The following is a 20,802-nucleotide window of genomic DNA, read 5'->3' on the forward strand; positions in this document are numbered from 1 at the left end:
ACATATTTGAAATTATGTGGAGGAGATCCAATAATTTCTCGGACTTGCAAATTATTTGAGGGGTGGGCGTGCACTTTTTCCAGGACTTAGGAAACGTTTGTCCGACTCACGGAACACACATGGTCTACGCGGTTATAACGGAGCCAATCAATTATGCTTGCTGTTTTAGATAGACCGCTCTTGTTACGCCGCGTATATGATGGATCCGGTTATTATAATATTGCATCTACGTGTATGGATTTTGCAATATCGCACGTGTGATGGGCAATGAACCCATGCGACACGTTACATAACAGACCGGGTTCTAAAACCCATATACGGTTGAACACAACACGCTGACACCACGCATGCTGTATCATCTGTGCATACGGGATTACAACGCTCAGAAAAAGATACGCATACTGCTCAAAGTGCCGTTTACGCATGATACGACAATGCGTTCTAGCATTCTGCTTACTAAAAAAAGGTGTCACTTACATGGACAAGCTAACACCCCGCTGTGATAATCACAGGGTCTCACAATAGCATTTGGCGCGGATCGTCAACGAGCGTAATTATTTATGGCCATCACACGCCGGGGGTCGCCATGGATACCGCGGGCCTGGCGCATTCCAGCCAGGGGAGGGGTAGGGGGGGGGGGGGCGGGGCGGCCAGCAGTCGGCCGGTGGCGCCAGCAGCGAGAGCGGCGGTGACGGTGACGAGTCCGTCCACACGTGGCCCAGCTCCCGCCTGCGCTGTTCGGTGCGGCTCCGCGTGCGGCGGCGTACCATCCACCGGCCGCTCTGGTGACAGTGACGGCTCCCGGATTGGGCAGGCTGACGGTGACGGGGCCGCCTGGTGCAGCAGTGGACAGACGACCTCGGGACAGGCCGACTCCGCCGGCGACTGCTCGGCGCGCGCCCGGCCGGCGCGGAGGTAGGCAGACCCGCACCGTCGGCACGCGGACGGCGCAGCGGCCGACGCGCCGCTCTCTGGAGACGGCAGCGGTCCCCTGCTGCCCGGCGCGAGTGCGGGATCGCTTGCCCACGCGTCGTTCAGTACGCCAGATAATTATCCTGTTTGGAGTACGCACTTGAATTGTTGGTTGGAGCATATCGGCATGTGTGCGAAAAGGCTTTTGATCGGTGAATAACTGCGTCACATCTAACGTGCGCAGTCGCAAACGTTTAGTCGTGGGTGGCTACTCTTGCTGAAACAATGACATCGGTCCATGGTGAACAAATTAATTTTCTACGCTTGTATGCTGTCAACTGGCTTCCCTATTCCTGTTTAAGCGCATGCCAGAGGAGGTGAAAGATAACCTTTTGACCTGGTTTTTGATTGATGAACACAGTCATGTTGAAAATTGTAACTCCAACGAAATTAAAGGAGAATAATCCGTGCATGCATAACATAAAGCAAAATGCTTTCTCGATTCAGGTAAGGAGACAACCTGGTGTTATGCTCTGGTTGATTAAACTATTTAATGTTAAAGGGCGCATCGACTGTGTGACCATTTTGCACCCTCTCAACAACTGTCATCCGCATGTCACTCAGTCTGTACTGTGTCGTTCAAATACTGCCTCACACGTCGATCCAAATGCCCATACGGCTGGACGGCTATCAAGATATCTAAAGCAAATGCGGGCCAAGAGGGCGAGCATGTAAAAACTGTCACAACATGTGCTCAAGCGGCAGCCGGCGATTTTTCCACAAACTTCATACTCCGATGCGACTATTCCCATTCTCCAAGCAGTGTTTTGATGGTCTCGAATGCGTTATTCATTTTGCCAAAACCATTTTGCCGCCAGTCACGACTGTCCTGGAAACTGCCGACTTCAGGTCACCCACCAGCAGGTCGGTGACCTGATGGGGAGGGCCGATCTCGACATGCCGCTGCTCTTGCCGCGGCGTCTGCTCTTTCGTTGCCTTCAATACCGACGTGGCAGGGAATTCATATGCGGATGACCTTAACATTTTGGTGGTGTTACTGACGTGTCGTCCTTTGCAAGACCCTAGTCACGTAATTGCAAAGCTAATTTCGTTTAATCAGTTGCAGATAAGTGATGAATCACTCACGCTTTGGTGGACCGATGGAACACACGGAAACACGCTTCCTGTTGTGAGGCACGGTTTTTTGACTATCATTCTACTAAGCGTGATGAAATATAACGGACTCTGTGCTCCCAGCGCATGTTTTACACATTCCACATAGCACATCTTTTGTGCTGCCAGCACACATCCCATCAGCACATGTTCATGTCACTAGCAGCTGTCGCAGAGGAGACGGCCCAGTGGGTCGAGTGGGGGACATGAAACAAGTCAGGCTCCGCGGACGGGCCATCACAGGCATTACGCACAGCGGGTCATGTAGTGCAGAGTGACGACCGCGCTTAAGAGGTGCGGTCCATAAACTCATCATAAGTCAGGACCAGGGATACCACCTTCTAACCTCTGCTGGGTGGCCTGTCCGGAAGGGTTGACGGAACCCGCCCCGAAGACTTGATTTCTTACGGGGATTTCGGCCATTTGAATTTACTTCCTCGATGTTAATGCCGAAATAAATATTAAACAATTATTTCTCAGGCTCCAAATTGCTTCCCTGAAGAGAAATGACATCCCTTTTCAAGTTTTTTTGCGGGCTGTCTTGTTGTGAAAAGCTCATAATGGGGCTAAGCTCACAACAAAACTTCTTAGTAAATCTTATTAAGGGATCGCTGGTGACCACTGCTGTCGCTGATCGTGTTTTATAACCACCACAGCTAAGATTATGCGGCATGCCACCGTTGGGAAACACATGCCTTAGCTTTTATCTGGGCCACCCCGTACTTTAAATAGCTGTTGCATTTTGCAGTCAATTGTTCTTTATCACAATACGGCGTTATCATTTGAAGAAAAAAAATTGTCAAACATTTTCAGACTGGTTCAACACATGAAGGAGTTAGCATAACAAACACAACGTACCTGAAAATACTTTTTGGCACAAAACTAACATGATAATGAAAATGATGCTTGGTTTGGGTACCTGCTACCTAGCAAACCAGTGGCTAAGATAATTGTTCTTTATCTTTTTGGGCCAGTATTCCTTCTTTGCTCACATGCGTTGAGGGGCTCAGAGGAGCTTTGGAAGGAGGGGCTCTGCCCTCAGAATTATATAAAGTGACGCCCTGGTCATGACCTCATGGCCAGTAATGTGTCGCAGGCGGCTGGCCATCTTGGGCAGCCGGCAAAGGTACCGACCTGCGGGTGCTGCAGCCAGCCAAAGGTGCCAGTCAACAGAGTGGAGTCAAGCAGACGGTCACTAGGCCAATCAAGGGTCTTGACGAACAGAGCGCACCACGCACGACAAACAGGCTCCACAGTCAGGAAATTGCCAAAAGCACAGACGTGAAGGGTTGGTGGGTGGAGTGCATGCTTGTGATGTATTTTTCCCGTACTTTACCTACGTATTTCACCTTTGTTTATGTACAGGTTTGACCTCGTCATCTATACCATACTTCCCTGGATGCCGTAGAAGCCGAACAAGAAACGAAACCCTCGCGATGCCAACTTGTAACATCTTGCGGCCTTATTAATCCGTAAATCTTGAAGCACATTTTTAAACTACATTTCGTTTGGTAGGCTCGTCGGATCCCGTCAACAGATTTCAAATCGACTATTTGTGAGCAAAATAAGTTTCGTTTTTTTATTATGCACAGATAACACTATTTCAAGTCAGCATGATTCATATACTTTCAAAAGGATGAGAAAAGCTTATCCAAAGCCATTTATACTTTAAACCAGGCTGGCATTGATCTGCAACGGTCGCGACAAAGATTAGGGCTATTCAGCGAATTGAGCTCTCTACACGTGGTTAGAAGGAATCATGCTTTTTTGGCCAAGCTAAACGAACTCACTAAGGAGACCGTCTCCCCAAGCTGTCCGCTCCTATCTCCGCCTCATCATTGTGACGTCGGTATAAGGGTCTGTTGCCACATTTGTGCTGTATGATCTTAATGCTGTTGTAAGAGTCCTTTCGCGCGATGGTGCACAGCAAACTCCTGCGGTTTCGTTTGAACGAGTTGTTACGCCACGACGACGTCCTCTTAGCTAGCGACGGATCGATTTGCAGCATTTGAGCCACTGACACTGAAAACGCTTCGTTTTAAAGCAATTCGTTTCTGCGCGTGCAAATCACACCATGCCTCGTTTCCTTTACATCAGCTTGTTTGTGATGCTAATTATTCAGCGTGGGACGTTCAACCCAGGCACCAATCCCCAGTTCCGGAAATAACGGTGAAAATGGAGCGCCGAGGGGACTGAGCGATTAGTGTTAGTTGGCTGGACTTCCGGCACACTATTTCGTGTGTGGACACCCTGTCCGTCAGGTGTTGGTCACACTTTAGATGCATTTGACCACTTCTACATCAGTCCATAGCGACTCGCTGAATGTCGTGTTAATCAAACCATGGGCAAATCTACAGATGAAGGCAGGCAAGGCTTAGTAGTGCGTGATTGACCAGGAACGTTTGATCTCAGAGTGAATGCTGAATAAAAGGGAAGCTTCTTTTAGTTACCTCAACACAAAATTCAAGCAAAAACAAGCCTATGTACAGCGTGCGTCTCCGCTAATCCCTGCGGGGACACCCGGCCGCTGATAGAGCTGCCCCCCCCCCCCCCCCCCACCCGCTAACATCGCGAGAGGCCCGCGGTCGGGCGGCCATCAGCCGCTGCAGGGAGCACGTGACGGCCGCAGGTGTGGGGCGCGTCCGCCGGGCCGCCGTCATTACCTGGGATCACGGGCGTCGAATTAGCGGCCTCGCCACGGCTGACCGGGTTCCAGCCGGGGTAGGATGAGGCTGGTGGCGGCAGCCGCGGTCCGCCGCCTGTGGCGTCAGTTCCAGTTGTGTGGCAGCTGTCCCAGCTGTCCCGCCATTTGCCTCGCTGTCTCCCAGGTGTTATCCCCGCCGGCTGCCTCCCCGGCTTCCCCAGGTGTTCACTGCACCGTTAGGCGTCTGACCCCCGCTGGACTCGCGCGGGGCCGCTGGGCGACCTGCAACTCATGGCGGCTGGGCGGGCTCGCAGACCGGAAGGGCTCGAGACCGCAGCCCCGCGGTCGCGTAGCCTTGATCAGCGTGCCGCGCGTCTGGTGCGAGCAGCCCAGTCACGATGGTTGGACTGTCCCGGCCAGCGCCCGGCACCAGCAGGCACAGCGACCACGATGGGTCCACCTTGACCCCCGACAGTCGTGCTGGCAGTGTGGGCGGGCTCCGAGCGCCTCGATCCACGCCCCGACGACGTCACCGACGTTGGTGATGTCACCGTGACCCCGACTGCGTGTATGGGGCAGCTTGCCCGGGGAAGGTTCTAAGCTGTCCCCAGCGGGACACGTGGTACGGGGGGGGGGGAGGGGGGGCGTTGTGGGCCATGAGAGGGAGGGGCCGGTCCGGCCCGTGCGACAATTCTGACCTGTCCACAGCGGGGCCGGTGGTACGCTGTGGAGGGGGACCAAGAGACGGGTAGCCGAGTCACGAGGCTGGTTAATTCATCTAAGGATAACACATTCTGCAACGGTGCGATGTGATCGCAACTGCGGCAGTTCGTGTGATTCATTCGGCCTAAAACGGCAACATCACAGCAATATTTGAGACAAAGAGGCAGACCAAAAAATAGTGGCTTGTTCAATAGTAAGTTTGCCGTTCTCGGCAACCCGACTTTAGCAGGTGATCTACAATTTTTATGACTACATTGTCATTAAAAAAAACACACACATTTGACCTGAGGCCTACCATTAGGACCTCGCATCTCACACCACTTGCATTCGAAAATCATTCGTGGTGTCGCAAAAGTATAATTGATGTACTGTTTGTACTAAAAAAAGAAAAAAATGTAAATAAGTGTGAAATACGAAAATATCCCCACACATCCCCACGTTCGGAGGTGTCAGGAGGGGATTGGAAGGAGAACGAGCAGCGCCGCATTCCTCGTGACCACTATCGAATGAAACATGTAGTGAGCTCAACCGAGGGAGACTGGGTCATGCAAATCGCACGGACATAAATTCCAACCAACTGTGCCAAATTCCCACCCAAATATTCGTGTTTTGCATGACCACGCTCACTACAATCAAATAAACCGCACGCTAATCAAAATTTATCGTTTCCGTCTGCGCATCTGACACCGGCTGGCTAGCACCAGGGAACAGAATAATAAGTTAGTTTTCCTGGCACGTGACGGACTGCACGGCTGAACTCCCGCCTTGCCGTACGACTAGGCGGTCTCTTCTCCGTCGAACGGTGTCGGTCTCATGTGACGGCGATGCTAAATCGCGGAGGTCTGGATCAATGCCGGTCTATACCGTGCAGTTCTCTCACAGTTTGGAATTTGTGCGTTTTGCTAATCGAAGGACACATTGAAGTTTGGCACCATAGGTGGCATGAAAGCTACACGTGACCTGTTGAACTCATTATGACTGCTATTGGCAAACGCTGCATGGCGGTGCAGAGATCAGCGATGGCAGAGACACAGGCCCGTCAGAAGTGTGACGAGCCTCCCCGGGCAGGGCCACCGAAGCCACAACATTCGCCGATCAGTTGACGTGAAGGTAAGTTCGGTACGCGGCCTCACGCAGAACAAACCGCAAAGCAGGAGACAGAATCATCGCTCAGGGCCCTCTATTGGACAATTTCCGGTAGTGGGGATAGGACTTGCTGCAAGCCCGTCACTTTGCTTGCAACCGGAATACCTAGTTGTTTTACAGTCATTTCTTCCGGAAATCGTACGAGCTGATGTGAGCTTCAATGAGGTCGGATTGACAGCAGCACGGCATGTCTTCTCATCAGTTCCACTTTTCACAGCGATAACGCAGCTCTACCGTATCAGGTCTCTTTTCCATAACCACATAATGCCACCATAACATATCTCTAAACCTTCAGCTGCCGCGCTGGTCGATGGGCCCGCGCTGGGATGGAGGATGACGGCCTTGGGCGCTGCCGGATCCGCTGCCGTCCCCGGATGTACTACCCGTGTTACGCCGGCGCTCCGGGGCGCGGGCTGATCATTACGGTGTGTCGCCCACTGATGCCACAGAACTGGGCGCTTACACACAGCCAGTTTGCGTTACCCCACGCGTTCCGCCGCCAGCGGGAGCAGCCACTACCTGGGTTTTGGGACTACTTCTGGTGCTCCCACACAAACGTGAGGCCAACTTATCAGCATTGCAAGCTACTGACATTACTGACCGCGCGGTGGATTGCAGGGAGATGCTTGAGCGACGCATTTGGAGCATTTCTTGTGGAGGGACAGTGAATTTGTGTTGCCTGTTGAGTAATGGTATCAGCCACCTGAGTGGTGTGGCTGCCTATAGGGCATGTAGGCTTGTGGGGCATTCACGAGACACAAGATGACAGCAATCAGGCCTTCCTTCGGGATTAGTACTTCGCGAGCGAACGCCCGCATCAGTGACTTCGCGCAGCCATCGCTGACTTGACCGTGTGTCCTTGCCGCCTGCCCCCGCTCCAAAATAGCTCAGGTCATTTGACAGCTCAGTCATACATGCCAAACACGCTATAAACAGTTTCTCCCCGTTTTGGTGACTGGCGTCTACCTGGTCCCTCTGATGATCAGGTAAAGGCCAGATGACCCCGTTTCGGTAACTGGCCCTGCCACTACTCTCTGGACCGGTCCATTTTCAGTAACTGGCCCTGCCACCACCCTCTGGACCGGTCCATTTTCAGTAACTGGCCCTGCCACTACCCTCTGGACCGGTCCATTTTCAGTAACTGGCCCTGCCACCACCCTCTGGACCGGTCCATTTTCAGTAACTGGCCCTGCCACTACCCTCTGGACCGGTCCATTTTCAGTAACTGGCCCTGCCACCACCCTCTGGACCGGTCCATTTTCAGTAACTGGCCCTGCCACTACCCTCTGGACCGGTCCATTTTCAGTAACTGGCCCTGCCACTACCCTCTGGACCGGTCCATTTTCAGTAACTGGCCCTGCCACCACCCTCTGGACCGGTCCATTTTCAGTAACTGGCCCTGCCACTACCCTCTGGACCGGTCCATTTTCAGTAACTGGCCCTGCCACCACCCTCTGGACCGGTCCATTTTCAGTAACTGGCCCTGCCACCACCCTCTGGACCGGTCCATTTTCAGTAACTGGCCCTGCCACTACCCTCTGGACCGGTCCATTTTCAGTAACTGGCCCTGCCACTACCCTCTGGACCGGTCCATTTTCAGTAACTGGCCCTGCCACTACCCTCTGGACCGGTCCATTTTCAGTAACTGGCCCTGCCACTACCCTCTGGACCGGTCCATTTTCAGTAACTGGCCCTGCCACCACCCTCTGGACCGGTCCATTTTCAGTAACTGGCCCTGCCACCACCCTCTGGACCGGTCCATTTTCAGTAACTGGCCCTGCCACTACCCTCTGGACCGGTCCATTTTCAGTAACTGGCCCTGCCACTACCCTCTGGACTGGTCCATTTTCAGTAACCCGATCCCACCGGTTGCCAGCAGCCCGAGGTCCCAACGGAGCCGACTGTCCGTCACTCACCCCTCCCATCCCGTTCTCAGGCCCTGAGTGTGCAGGACAAGTGAACGGGACCGCCGAAGTCCTGTTCACTTTCATCCCCGCACCTTGCAGGTATGCTCTGTTCACTGATCGAGCGTTCCAGGTAAAATGGAGTCAGACCGTACTAAGTGAGATACATGTATGCCCTTCACCACCACCGCACGCTCCATTTCAAATGGCAGGGAATAATACGCCCGGCTGAGATCACAAACAAGAAGCTAGCGCAGAAAACCACACGCTTGCGCCTGGACAAAAGCAGATTGCCTCCAGGTTACCAATGTCGCAGCCGCTCCGCTTTTCCGGCTGCGGTGGCGGCCGGCGGCGCCGCAGCGGTCGGGGTGTGTCCCTGCGCCGCGGCGTCTATCTGCTGATCGGCCTGCAGCGGTGGTGCTCGCCCCGCGGCGCCGCCCCGCCGCCCCCGCTCGTGGCCGGTCACAAACGCGCGGGCGGGTCGGCGGGTATGCCGCGGGGGGCGGCCGACAGATGGCGTGGCTGCATGAGTCAATGAGGCATTTGGAGCCAAATCGCCATACTGACGAATGTCAGTGGCGTCGTAGCCACAGGAATAGGAAACCTAGCGAAACACATGGGGAATCCGTCACCGATCGCAGGAGATGCAAAGTCAAGTCTACCGCCTCTTTAGAGGATGCGACGTCGCTTTACGCAGTGTCCTGTCTAAAGACGTTGCACCCAAACTCAGCGATAAGCAAGCAAATCACCATCAGAAACGGGCCAGCAAACACATCATCCTGTCACCCGTTTCTTTTCCTGTTTCAAGGCGAAATGCGGCCGAGTTTGCAGCAGGTGCTGTCAGCCGCGCTGCTCCCGGCGCTGCTGGTGACGCCGGCGCTGGGAGAGCTCACGCCAGAGGACGAGGACCTGGGGGCGCTGCTGGGTTCGTTGTCGGAGGACGAACTGCTGAGCGAGGATGGGGCGAGCCGCAGCCGGCGCCAGGCAGACGAGGGCTCTGGCGACGGACCCGACCCTACATCACCGAACGAGGTACGGACCCGATCCGACGTCACCGAATGAGGTACGGACCCGACCCGACGTCAATGAACGAGATGCCGACCGACCCGACAACACCGAACAAGGTACGGACCCGATCCGACGTCACTAAACGAGATACGGACCGACCCGACGTCACCGAACGAGGTACGGACACGACCCGACGTCACCGAATGAGGTACGGACCCGATCCGACGTCACTGAACGAGATACCGACCGACCCGACACCACCGAACAAGGTACGGACCCGATCCGACGTCACCGAACGAGATACGGACCGACCCGACGTCACCGAACGAGGTACGGACTCGATCCGACGTCACTGAACGAGATACGGACCGACCCGACACCACCGAACAAGGTACGGACCCGATCCAACGTCACTAAACGAGATACGGACCGACCCGACGTCACCGAACGAGGTACGGACACGACCCGACGTCACTGAACGAGATACCGACCGACCCGACACCACCGAACAAGGTACGGACCCGATCCGACGTCAATGAACGAGATACCGACCGACCCGACACCACCGAACAAGGTACGGACCCGATCCGACGTCACTAAACGAGATACGGACCGACCCGACGTCACCGAACGAGGTACGGACACGACCCGACGTCACTGAACGAGATACCGACCGACCCGACACCACCGAACAAGGTACGGACCCGATCCGACGTCACTGAACGAGATAGCGGCCGATCCAACGTCACCGAACGAGATACGGACCCGATCCGACGTCGCTGAACGAGATACCGGCCGACCCAACGTCACCGAACGAGGTACGGACCCGATCCGACGTCACTGAACGAGATAGCGGCCGACCCAACGTCACCGAACGAGGTACGGACCCGATCCGACGTCACTGAACGAGATACCGGCCGACCCAACGTCACCGAACGAGGTACGGACCCGATCCGACGTCACTGAACGAGATACCGACCGACCCGACGCCACCGAACAAGGTACGGACCCGATCCGACGTCACCGAGCGAGATGCGGACCGACCCGACGTCACCGAACGAGGTACGGACCCGATCCGACGTCACTGAACGAGATACGGACCGACCCGACACCACTGAACAAGGTACGGACCCGATCCGACGTCACTGAACGATGTACAAGCCGACCCGACACCACCGAACAGGGTACGGACGAGGCTCAAGACTGTCGCGAAGAGCGGGCGGAGGCTCGAGAGGCGACGCCATAGGGGTGGGCCTTCAGTCACCCGCTGACAGGGAAGACGAAATTCCATTGACGATTGGAAGGACTTCTCACTGCCAGCTTGGACGGCTTCTCACTGGAAGTGTGAGGGGCTATCACTGGCGATTTAGATAGCTTCAACGATATCGTCGTTTAACGGTTTCGATAGCTTCTTGTCATTAGAGTTCTTAGCTCAATAGCCTCCTTACAGGTGACGCTTTGGATTTGTAAGGCCACATTTCGTGGTACTTTTATCGTGACATTTAGCGTTATAATGATGATGATAATAATACAAATAATATGGTAATATAATAGTAGTAAAATAAGAATGACCATGCACTTGGGTGAAAGCTGTTATAAATAGCCGATTGCAATGCTTTTCGTTTTTTGTTGTCAGCCCGTTGGAGATAGACTGAACCATTAAATATGTAATGCGCTCGCAGAGAAGTGACGTCATTTTTGGGAAGCCTCATCACCAGAAGGCTGGCACAGACCATGACCCACCTTTGTAAAAGAGGCGTCATTCCGTGCTGGGAATATGTCGGAATCACGTTTCTTTTACATAGACGGGTACACTCGTACATGATGATTCTCGGCGGTCAGCGGCCGTCACGACTAAGGCTCCTCTGCTGCAGGTGGCCGACCGACAATGCTTTCACCGCCACACGCTACATGTTTCGCTTATAACATAAGACAGATAACATCACTTGAGTCGAAAGCCTAGGCATCACAACTCATGGGCATTAGAATACCTGAGATGCATTTTTAAGGAGTTTGCGTTTGAAGGTTAGCTATCTTGGTGCATATCCCTTGCTGACCCAAAACAGACTCCCCATGATATCTTTGGCCGCCACCAGGACTTCAGCTACGATGCGCACTTTAGACCTTAGGCGTGCGCCACTGGGCGCCGCAGCGCACTCCATGAGGGTGTGCAGATCGCCGGCCCATTATGCCCATCACGTGCGTTCGTACCTAAATCGTTGCGTGCATCTTTCACTGGATCTCATCAATCGCTGGGAGACAATATTCAATAAAAAACAAACCATCAAAAACAATAGACTCCGTCCCCAAATAACAGAGCCACCTGCCAAAACTGGCGGCCCGTGCCGGCTGGATGCGCGTGTGTTGACGAGCTCGCTGCAGTGCGAGATGCGCGAGCCGCGCACAACGCCAAGGCCCTGGATCTAGCACAATGTGAACGCACTGCTGCACGTATCGAAATGGGTTTCAGCATAGGTGACGGTGGCGCGTCAACAGGATGCTTGTACTTCGTTAAAAGTTCAAGGTCGGTGGCTCTATTACCGGACCGTGACACACATAGCTGGCCTAACGGGGAGAGGGGAGGGGGAGGGGGAGGGGGGGGGGGGGGGGGGGCTCAGAAAGCCATGTCAGCGCGACGGTTAAAGCCAGACCGGTATCAGACAAGTTGGTGAATTTAGGTTGCCGCTGGTAGCTAACCTAGTCACCAGCTACCCAGACAATGGCCGCATCTTCCTTAAGAGTGTCCCCTTTGCCGGTGTTCAGGCACCATCCCTGACGACTGATGCCGTGAGAGTCACCACATCCCACGCGTACCCCGCCCAGGCCGCGTGCAGACAGCGCAGACGACCGCTTGGTTCATTGACCCTGGAGTAGGCGGTCTGTACAGGGCGCACCCCATGGACGATAATGGTCATGCGTGGGCGTGCTGTGTGGGAACGCGGCCGTGGCCAGCACGTCAGGCCTCTGCCCGCCGCGGTCGATGCCGTGGGTACGCCGCGCGGTCTGGAGGCAGTGACCCATGCCATCACGCCGCCTGCAGACGCCATCACGCCATCGCGGTACCTGCAGACGCCATCACGCCATCACGGTACCTGCAGACCAGGCGGGACCAGCGGCAGACAGCAGTCTGCTGTCAGCAGTCCCCAGCTGATCTGCAGGGGCGTTTACTCGAAAGTGTGGTACGACATTGTTTGATACAGAAATCATTTTGTTGATCTGTGAGCCAAAAGTTGAGATGCTCCTGTCCTTGTTTCCAGGGGAGTCCGACCAGGCCAGTGGCGGGCTCGGATCAGGAAGGTACGGGTATGTCGGTTATCACCAGCGCCACCCCTGTTAAAATTGATTTCAGCTACAGCTTGCTAATCAAGCTAAATGGTAGATGGAATCAATTAATGCGCAACATAAACGTCGAGACGTCGAGCAGCATAATTAGTCAGCCGTCACGGGCTCGGAGCCGGTGCTGCAATGAGCATTGTGACCGCAGCATAACCTGCAGGCATCACTGACAACTAGCTCAGATGTGTAAGCTTCATTCCTGACGTCGGCAGGCAGCCTGGAATGTGACTTTGGCCGCGCTGACGAAGCCACCCTGTGCGACTACACCAACCAGAAGGGGTCGACCTTGACGTGGCGAGCCACGACCGGCCGCTTCGGCAACTGGCTGGGAGGACCGCACGCGGACGCCGAGGACAGCGAGGACGGTGAGGACAGGAGGGAGCAGACGAGAAAAAAGCTCTGGGACGTGGAAAAGGGGCCCGGACAAGGAATGGGGAGTTTTTGGGCAAGAGGCTGCGGTAGTCGAAGTCGGAGAACGGTTGGAGCAAGGGGGAAGAGAGATAGGAACACAAGCATCCGCACACTAGAACGACACATGCCCACTGCTTCCACGTGCCCGCCCTCCGACCAATCTCACCATGTCTCGGCAGGCGGGTACGCGCTCTTCGAGACGTCTCATCGTCCGGAGCGCTCGAGCGGTGTCAACACGGAGTCGGCCCTGCTGCGCAGCCCCCTGCGGCCGCCGACACCAGCCGGCGGACAGTGCATCCGGTAGGTGGTCGCCGGGGCCAAACGCGGTCGTATGGGAAATTCTTGAGCTGCAGAAGCGTGGAAATAAAGGCGAGTGCATTCCCGCATGCAATATCCACCAAGCTCTTACGCTCTAGACTCACTCCAGCTCACATGCGTCCCACACACAAAAATTAGATTAAATCTGTTGACCAAAGTCGCTTCAAGCATGCGTAAAAAAGTCTCAGAATTCGGCAACCAGGTTTTACGATGCGATCGAGGTTACATGTTAAATAAATACGCAACTTACTGCTGGTAAAATCTGGTTAAATCAGAGCAAAACCATCAGCGCAGTGAAATGCTGCTTCTAAGATGCAAAGTTTTCCGTTGCCAACTAGTATATTTCATGAAAAAACAATTCGTTTGAAATGTTAGCCTAAGCTCCCCGAGAAGAGAACGCGCGGCGATGTATTCATAGCAAGTAAGTGCAATGTTCTTTGTAACTGGGGCCGCTGCTCTTCCGCCAGGTTCCAATACAACATACTGGGCCTGAGCGCCGACCGGCTGCGGCTGGTGCTGCACCCTGTCGGCGAAGAGGAGAAGCAGGGCGCTCCGGCGGATCACCGCCAGGATTTGGTGCTCTGGAGCAGCGCCGAGTCGGACGAGGGCTGGCAACAGGTCATGCTGCTCTACAGCTACGGCGGCCAGTACAAGGTCAGCGGTGCTATTGGCCGTGGAGACTTCAGCCTTCCCTTCTCATTCCGCCCAGCGGCAGAGACTGAACGATAGCGAAAACAGCCGCGACCGATAGATATGGGCGAGTGCGATGTTGGGGTAGGGCAAGTGGGAGATCGTACACCAAAGCTGTTTGCAGACTGCGGTAATCACCATCGGCACCACACTCTACGTCACTGGAGCCCGTGCCCATGCTGTGTTTATGTCCACGGAATCGCGTTTTACCTGTTCTGCGCGGACGTGTGAACGTATGGACTCCGGCCCATGCTACACTCGGGGATATCGGTAAAGCGTCAAGTTCGTCTCGGGGGTCTTTTTCAAAACAACATGATCCCGTGTGTCCCCACTGTGGCCCTGTGCGTCCATGCCGTGACCCTGTGCGTCCATGCCGTGACCCTGTGCGTCCCTGCCGTGACCCCATGCGTTCCTGCCGTGACCTGGTGGTCCCTGCCGTGACCTTGTGGTTCCTGCCGTGACCCCGTGCGTCCCTGCCGTGACACTGCCACCGCTCGGCGCCAGCTGGTGTTTGAGGCGATCCCGCGCATCCGGCTGCCGGAGAGCGAGTACCGCGGCCACGTCGCCGTCGATGCGGTGAGGGCCGTCAGGAGCGCCGCCTGCCGAGGCCACTGCACCTTCGACGGCGGGCTCTGCGGCTGGCGCCAGGACGACAGCGACGACTTCCAATGGACGCTCAGCCGTGGCAGCCTCACCCCAAAGACGGGACCACGCACGGTACGCCCGGCCGACGCACGGTACGCTCGGCCGACGCACGGTACGCTCGGCCGACGCACGGTACGCTCGGCCGACGCACGGTACGCTCGGCCGACGCACGGTACGCTCGGCCGACGCACGGCACGCTCGGCCGACGCACGGTACGCTCGGCCGACGCACGGTACGCTCGGCCGACGCACGGTACGCTCGGCCGACGCACGGTACGCTCGGCCGACGCACGGAGGCGCAGAATTTGTGAGACGCCGAGGTGGAGTGGGCGGTCTCAGAACGTTCCAGAGGTTCATCAGTTATAGTTTTATTCACTATTGATCAAGAGGCTGTAATCAATAGTTTGGGACAAGTTCAAAACACCCGTAAGCTGCTATCTGTCGAACGGAAAATCGTGCGATTTTATTTATTAGGTACAATGGCATGGTGGCAAGCGCTCCGTGCCGCTAACGTAAAACAAATGCCATCACTTCAACAAATAAAGTCAATCGTTTCCTGCATGATCGTGGGATAGGGAGTGATCAACACCGCTGTCCAGTAGAACACAAATGAGACCACTGGTAAACCCTACGTCCTCCCCAATCCTTCACGCCCCGCCGCCCGCCGGCAGGACCACGGCAGCGAGGTGCTGGGCGGCACGGCCGGCGGCTACGCCTTCGCCAACTCGGCCTTCCCGCGTCAGCCCGGTGACCGGTCGCGTCTGCTCAGCCCCAAGCTGCCGGCCACCGGCGCCGACGGCCCGCTCTGCTTCCGCTTCTGGACCTACATGTTCGGCTCGGGCGTGGGCACGCTCAGGGTGCTACGGCTCGAGGGTGACGAGGAGACGGAGCTCTGGCGGCTCTCTGGCTCGGCCGGCAAACAGTGGTACCAGGGGCAGGTGCCTGTGGCGGCAGACAGGTCGTTCACGGTGAGTGAGGAGGTGGCAGGAAACTGGACCGGGAGCGTTTCCATCCGGCGCAGCCGCGATAGCAGTTTATTTGCAAATTAACATGAATGTGAGGGCGTTTTCGCCGCGACGTACATAAAGGACATGTGTTGATGATGACAGTGCATGCATTTCGCGTGACACATAGCCCTCGTGATGCCTGTCATGCAAGCACTCGGCTCTGTTTCAGGCTACTCTTTTAAATTAATTCCGGACGGTGCAACTGGTTGGCTGAGTTGTGGCTTGTTGGACCGTATATAGAAAGCCGCCGGGGGAAATCCGGAACAATCCCCGTTTTCTGGTGCAAACATCCTGCTTGCTCATCCAGCATACGTTCTGTGGCCATTTCAAGCGCGCGAGGCGCCACTGTCGATGAGGGAAATGGAGTAGTAGCAAAATTGACGCATTAATATCAACACCTGCCGTATCCGCGGCTTAGGAGAGACGCTGGATCTGCAGGGGCACTGGGCACGGATCGCGGAAGGCCGCATTGTTTTCCTGACTGGCATGGAAAGGTCAGCTGACGGCTGAGCCATGAACGTTAGCCAGGTGGAGGACGGTCCAGTCGTAATACTGCGCCGGCACAACTCGGGCGATGGGTTTGGAGTATTCACAGTCCAGCTCCGCCTAGTGAGCATTTACTCTAAACCCAAAGCCACCTGTGTAAGGCACAATGAATAAATGAAAAAAACAAACAAAGCGGTAGTAGATTGATAAAGTCACATCGCAAAAGGTCATGCTGGTTTTGTTTATACTCCGGTCCGCCAAAGACCCGGCTGCTGCACGGGGTGACTGGTACGGCGCCACCTACAACCTACTCTAGTGCCACCTGCCGGCAGCTGGCGATCGAGGCGCAGCTCAGTGCGACGAGGCTGGGGGACATCGCCATCGACGACGTGTCGCTGATGCCGGGTCTGTGCTCCGCGGCACCGCAGGTGGCCGCTGTCGAGACCATCGGATGCACTTTCGAGGTAGGCAGGGTCAGACACGCCTCCGATAGAGCTATGACTGGATCCAGGGGGTGGGTGGGACGCCACTGCCTCCTCGATGATGGCCAAAGTGGGACAAGGTTGGCACACGCCTGAACTCTGAAGACAGTCTGGGCCACTTTAACTGGGAAAATTTCGTGTTAGAATGATTATTGAAGCAAATGAGATGAAATTCGATGACTTTAAAAATAAGGATAACGTAACTGAATCGACCTTCAAGTCGACATCGCACCCCCAGAGGCGTCCTGGATCCACCCAGGGAAGAATCCAGTCGGACAACCGCTTACTGCAGTTCACGTAGGTCTTCGCCTCACATTGCCTGTGATTCTTCCCCTCTATTATGCCATCGTTGATGACATCGCTATCATGCCACGTTCACGTCTTTGCCAACTAGGTGACGGCTGCGCCCGTCCGAGCCACCTCTAGTTCACATCTGTGCCGCCAGGTGGACGACTGCGGCTGGACAAGCTCTGAGGTTGACTCGCGGCTGCGCCGGCGCGGCTGGGAGCGCGTGCCGGCGGCCAACGGCGCGCTACCGGCCGCCGACCACACGCTCCGGCTGCCCTCGGGCCACATGATGAGCCTGGTGTACAGCGGGCCGCAGCGGCCGGGACAAACCAGCAGCGTCGCCTCACCGCCCGTCACCGGCAGCGAACGCGCCAAGTGCCTGACCTTCTGGTGAGCCGCCGTGGGCCGACAGCAGGGCGACGTGGGGCACGCTGATTGGTTGAGGTCATGTCACGACCAGGGATGGGGACGGTGGGGTATTTTGGCGAGAGGTGAAGCTGTTGTAGAGTGCGGTGGTGGTAAGAGACATGACGAGCCATTGCGGTGGTAATTCTGAAGCCAAGATAAGCGAGTTTGGGAAAACGCTGAGCTTCGTGCTGAGAACCGGCGAAAAGATAGCAGCATGGAGTCTAAAATAGGAACATGTTATCTAATTCCCCTCGTGTGACTCAAAACTTGCATTAGCAGCGCCCTGAAATCCATTGCAACGCGTACGATGAATTGAAAATAAAAATGGTTTTCACTTCGAATCACTCGAATTTGTTACAGTCCTTCCCAGCACCGTGAGTCATGGTCTGAATATTTGTTTTTGTTATGCAGGTACTACATGGACGAGCTGGTACCCCGGTCAGCGGGCGCCCGGCTGGGCAGCCTCAGGGCATCGGCCGTATACACCGACGAACAAGGCAAGGAGCAGACGGTGCAGCTGTGGCGTCTCAACAACGCTCAGCAGCCGCAGTGGCTGTTGGGGCAGGCGCCCGTAACCATGACGCGCGACTACAAGGTACGGCAGCTGGAGAGGTGGGCTGGAGGGAGGGGGGGGGGGGGGGGGGGGGGGCAGCCGTGTCAGTTCTGCCCAATCGAGCGGCGGGGTTTTTAAGGAGAAAGCGAGCGCGTAGGAATTCGTAACTAGAAAATGGATTCGACGTCCGTGCTGTCTGAAGGCAAACCTAGGGTCCCGGGCGGGCAAAGCACGACATTGAATACAACTTAAGAGAAACGTAAGTTTAACAACCCTGAATTAATTTTTTAGCTTTCTTCTAGTGCCCAGGCGCCCGAACGGCGACATTGAATATAACTTTAGAGAAAATGGAACTCAACAATCCTGAATTGTTTTTTCATCTTTCAGGAACGGCTTGTGGCCCTGGATCAGTTGAGTGGTTTTCCTGGTCTGCCATGGTGCTTCGTTTAAATAACTGTGCGGAAATCTGGTAACAAAAGCGAACTTCGACCCAGAACGAACCCTACCTCCCAGGTCGTACGGCTCCTCTGAAAAACTTTGTCCCCCTCAGTGAAATCTTGGCTACACGCCTGATCACACAGAGCGCGCTTCATGAGCATTTTGACGGGGTGAGTGTTCCAAAAAAATAAAACGACAATGACCCCTCCCCAGATCGTGTTTGAAGGCACGTGGGGCGGCAGCACCAAGGGCACGATCGCGCTGGACGACATCATCCTGCTAAACGGTGCGTGCCAGCAGCAGCCGGCGCAGTCGGCGGCGGCGGCCAGCGAATGCGACTTCCAGCAGGGCTCGTGCGGCTGGCGCAACACCACCTCCGACTCGGAGACGCAGCAGCGCTGGCGGCCGGCGAGCGAGCTCTTGCGCCCGCTCCTGCTCGCCGATCACACATTCCGCGCGCCCACCGGCTACCTCTACTTCGACGTGTACAGCCCGCAGGACCGGCGGGTGCGGCTACGTCTGCAGTCACCGCCGCTCGACCTCGGCGACGGCCGCGAGCAGCGCGCTTGCGTCCGCTTCTGGTTCGCGACCATCTCGCACTCGTCTGCCGCGCGGCTGCGCGTGCTCTACTCGCTCGTCTCGGCGACGGAGGACGACGCGGGGGAGGGCGCCGACGACGAGGCCGACGAGCGCGAGGTGTGGTCGCTGCGAGCGTCCGATGCCGACGCCGGTCGCATGACGTGGCTGAACGGCGAGGCGGCTGTGCCCGCCGACAGCGGTCGCTTCCGCGTCACGTTCGAGGGCAGCGCCAGCGACCGCGGCTTCGCCCTCGATGACGTCACCGTCAGGCCGGGCGCGTGTCGAGGTAAGCACCTTCCCCGCGTGTGACCCAGCAGGTAGCGCGCCGGCCATCTTGACTACCGACTTTACCGGCTAAAGCCATACGTTGCTCAAACGCATTAGGCATGAGTGTGGTCGAAAAAGCTTTTGATAGCTCGGACAGAAATTTGCAGACATCCGGACAAATGTGCATACAACGCACGAAGACGCCGTCGTTCTATATTTCGGTTAATTCTGGGGGTGGTCTGTTCCACGCCTACCTTGCGTAACTACTAGATAACCGACAAGAATCCCCTCCATCCAACATACCTAGCACTTTGCCGGGTCTGCCTCGCCATTTTCTGCATATCGATGCGGACGAGTAACAGGTGCTAACTCTGTGCCACCAGTGCGCCCGCCGGCGGCCGCCCCTGCTCAGAACAGCCCGGGTGATAACGAGAACCAGGACGACTCGGGTGAAAGCAAGCAGTAATCCCTGCTGCCGCGGACGCACGTGGAGAACAGCTCGAAGACCTGCAGAGGGTGTCAGGGAGGGCCTTGTCGCCTTGATCGGTGGAAGGCGCTGGTCCTGAGGAGAGGCTGTGCGATGGGGACGTCTAGTCGAGACACCGTCTGTGAAATGTGCCGGAACGTTGCGCAGTCGGTTCTACACCAAGCCATTGAAGCTCTCGCGCGTCGGGGCCCTCCGGTCAATCAGCGCGGTTTGCGTCTGGATGTCACCCAATCAGCATACTTGTGCAGAAACGGCAACAAATCAGCATGATTCGCGTCGCCGCACCGACAAATCGGCGCTACCTAAGTGGCATCGTTTACCTGTGTCAGGGAGCATTTGTATTTACCACACCATTAAAATGGTTGCCACCTGCGTAGCGTGTAGGATAAACATGTACCAATAACCCATGTAACACTAGCAGGCAGCTTATTCATGCCATTCGAGCAAGCACAGCAGCCAACAGGCGATCCGTTAACACGCACCCGGGCGGCCGGCTAGATACCCTTCGCTCGGGTGGGGTGGGCGGTGAGTTTGACCGCGCCCCCTGAGATCTCGGGAACTAAAAGAGCTAGAAACACCAAATTTACAGGATGTGTTGACCTGTACATGAGCTCACTTAGGTCAAAGTTTGAGGGTCCTTGGTCATGACATTTGGATCAAATAAAGTCAAACAAGGCCAAATTCCAGGTTGGTCTCCAAAGTGCCCCCGAACCTGGACAACCGTTTCTAAGTAAAAGGTCGCATGCTCATTTAAGATCGGTGACCTTGTTCGACCTTTTGGAGCCCATGGTGACAAAAATCGTACAAGACTGCTCTGAGTTTTGCATTTGAATAAGCGACAAAGATTACGCTGAGAAGAGTTTCTAAAAACAAAATGTTGATCTGGATCATTTTAGGT

General features: G+C 55.7%; 1 protein-coding gene across 1 annotated transcript; it reads left to right on the plus strand.

Moving 5' to 3' along the window:
* The first annotated feature begins 683 nt into the window (after positions 1-683).
* LOC119099662 (MAM and LDL-receptor class A domain-containing protein 1) lies at positions 684-20,439 on the plus strand. The gene is made up of 13 exons (XM_037222727.1): positions 684-915; positions 9,311-9,534; positions 12,768-12,807; positions 13,059-13,211; positions 13,437-13,557; positions 14,043-14,229; positions 14,770-14,982; positions 15,581-15,877; positions 16,735-16,866; positions 17,330-17,562; positions 17,992-18,175; positions 18,785-19,436; positions 19,801-20,439. The coding sequence occupies exons 2-13, from the start codon at positions 9,316-9,318 to the stop codon at positions 19,881-19,883; spliced, it is 2,514 nt and encodes an 837-aa protein (XP_037078622.1). The 5' UTR covers positions 684-915; positions 9,311-9,315; the 3' UTR covers positions 19,884-20,439.
* The last annotated feature ends 363 nt before the right edge of the window (positions 20,440-20,802 follow it).

The sequence above is a fragment of the Pollicipes pollicipes genome, unplaced genomic scaffold, assembly GCF_011947565.3.
Source record: "Pollicipes pollicipes isolate AB1234 unplaced genomic scaffold, Ppol_2.1 Scaffold_4861;HRSCAF=5738_pilon_pilon_pilon, whole genome shotgun sequence".
Lineage (NCBI taxonomy): Eukaryota > Metazoa > Arthropoda > Thecostraca > Pollicipedomorpha > Pollicipedidae > Pollicipes > Pollicipes pollicipes.